Source organism: Crocuta crocuta, unplaced genomic scaffold (genome assembly GCF_008692635.1).
Source record: "Crocuta crocuta isolate KB4526 unplaced genomic scaffold, BGI_CrCroc_1.0 scaffold323, whole genome shotgun sequence".
Classification (NCBI taxonomy): domain Eukaryota; kingdom Metazoa; phylum Chordata; class Mammalia; order Carnivora; family Hyaenidae; genus Crocuta; species Crocuta crocuta.
This window is the reverse complement of record NW_027536465.1, coordinates 210,083-212,256: the sequence shown is the minus strand read 5'-3', so window position 1 is coordinate 212,256 and position 2,174 is coordinate 210,083. Positions and strand designations below refer to the sequence as shown.

The following is a 2,174-nucleotide window of genomic DNA, read 5'->3' as shown; positions in this document are numbered from 1 at the left end:
GTGTGTGTGTGTGTGTGTGTGTGTGTGTGTATTTTAAAGTAGGGGAATATATGTATGTGTGTCTGTGGGCCTTGAAAAGAAGAATCTAGGGGCGCCTGGGTGGCTTAGTCGGTTAAGAGTCCGACTTTCGCTTAGGTCATGATCGCGCGGTGGGGGGGGGGGGGGGGGGGGTGAGGGGGAGGTGTTCCAGGCAGAAGGAACAGAATGAGCAAAGGCAAAGGGGTAGGAAGTCACCCCTGGCTTTGTCCAGCCCAGTCAGTCTGAACTGAGTGTAGCAGTATCTTCTTGAGGACCTACTCTGTGCAAGGCATGGCTCTGCTCTTGGAAGCTTGTCTTTAAGCGATTTCCCATCCGTCTGGGTAAACGTCCTGCAGAGGGGTCTGTGCCTGATTCTGGGGACTGCATACTCCTTCCTGGGAGGAGGCCTTGCCCTCTGTGAACCCCCGCCGCTTGCTCTTCTGATGTGTGTCTGCATTTGGGCTCATCTCACAGGCCAAGCTGCGCCCCCGGAACCGCTCAGCTGAGGAGGGGGAGCCTGCGGAGAGCAAACCCAGCCAGAAGGAGCCTGCAGTGCAGCGTTCCAAGTCCTGCAAGGTCCCAGGGCTGGGGAAGCCCCTTACATTACCTCCCAAGCCAGAGAAATCCTCAGGGTAGGTGACCTCGGCCGGCCTCACTGGGTTGGCCTGAAAAGGGAAACCCTGCTTTATGGAAGAGGAAAGCTGAGGCTCGAGGAGGGGTCAACAGGCCTGAAATTAACTCTGTTAAGTTGGCCCTCAAGTTCTGGCTCCCGGGTGAGGCCTTAGCCTGCCTCTTCCGGAGGATTGCTCTCCCTGCCATTCCTCACTTTGCTCACCTTTCCTGAGGAATGCCTCCTAACCTTTGCCCTGTACCGTCTAGGTCAGAAGGATCATCGCCCAACTGGTTACAAGCCCTGAAGCTGAAGAAGAAGAAGGTCTGAGAAGTTCTCAAGGTGAGTGCAGGTTCCTGGGCTCGGGGCCTGTCTGGGACTTGGGGGTGAGTAGGACTCGCCCTGGAGGTCTCAGGAGGCTCTGTGCCTTCTTCTAGGACTTTCTCTGTGGGGCTGGCAGCGGGCCAGTAGGGCCAAGCTCCAGGACCTGGCGGGCCTCTTGGCTTCCCCTAGGTTTTGTCCACAGAGCAGGGTGTTGTCTGGCCTGGGATGGACAGGGAGGTGGGCGTCCCTCCCGCCTTCCTCCCTGGGCCCAAGGATGGTCCCCCTCTCCCCCACCCCCCTGCCCCCAGTGGCTGACCCTTCTGGTCTGGGACCCCCGGGGGCTCAGAGTCCCCAGCTGGGACCCTCCTCATAGCTGGGACAGCCAGGATGGATGCAGGGAGAGGAAGCCGAGGCTGAGGAGGCCCCTCTGCCCACCATTTGCGCCCCTCCCGCTCTGATCTCTTCCCTCCCCGCCCCCGCCCCTTGCAGGTCCTTCCCATCTGGCAGTCTCAGGCAGTGCCCATTCCTGTGGGGTCCCCGGCAAGGAGATGACTGGAGCCCCACCATGCCCCAGGCTGCAGCCTCTGTCCCCTCCGCCTCTGAGGAGCGTCTGGGGAGGCACATTTATGCACTTTGTATCCCCTTCCCGACTCCCCCTCCCGCCTCTCCCCCTTCCCTCCTGATCAGGCGTTAGTGGTTGAAGGTTTTGATCCCTCCCCCCCTCGCTCTCTTCACGCCTCCCTCTCTGCTTCCTCCCCAGCCTCCCTCGGGTTTTCTTTTGATACCAATTTATAGCATTTTTTATAAAAGCCTTTGATTTTTGTAATGGGCAGAGCCCTGCCCCAGCCCCACCCCGGGTCCCCGTCCTGCCAGGTGTCCCACAGAGACCAATAACATTTTGCCACTTGAAACAATAAAGTTTTTTGGGAATTGGTGCTGCCCAGGTTGTGGTGTGTGGTTTGGTGCCGTGTCCCCCATCCAAGGCCGCAGTTGGGGGGTGCTGGTCCCGGCCCTGCACCGGGGAGCTCACTGTGATACCAAACGCTCACTTCCCTTGACTCGTAGGCTCAGTGTCTCTGCGGAGGGCGGATTGCTCACAGTAGGCTGACCTGACTGCTGATTCAGGCAACCCCCAAATCTCAGTGACTCAACACACAAAGCGCTCCTTTCCATTCGTGGCNCACTTTTGGGGGTGGGTGGGCTAGGGGTGGGGAAGTGCAGT

The 2,174-nt window shown here is 59.1% G+C and overlaps 1 protein-coding gene across 1 annotated transcript in view; it reads left to right on the top strand.

Moving 5' to 3' along the window:
- Positions 1-1,891, top strand: part of TNKS1BP1 (tankyrase 1 binding protein 1) — a 22,450-nt gene extending 20,559 nt beyond the window's left edge. The window contains exons 10-12 of the mRNA XM_077748801.1: positions 493-650; positions 898-970; positions 1,442-1,891. Coding sequence (XP_077604927.1) covers positions 493-650; positions 898-958 — 219 coding nt within the window. The 3' untranslated portion in view covers positions 959-970; positions 1,442-1,891. The remainder of the gene's footprint in view (positions 1-492; positions 651-897; positions 971-1,441) is intronic.
- The last annotated feature ends 283 nt before the right edge of the window (positions 1,892-2,174 follow it).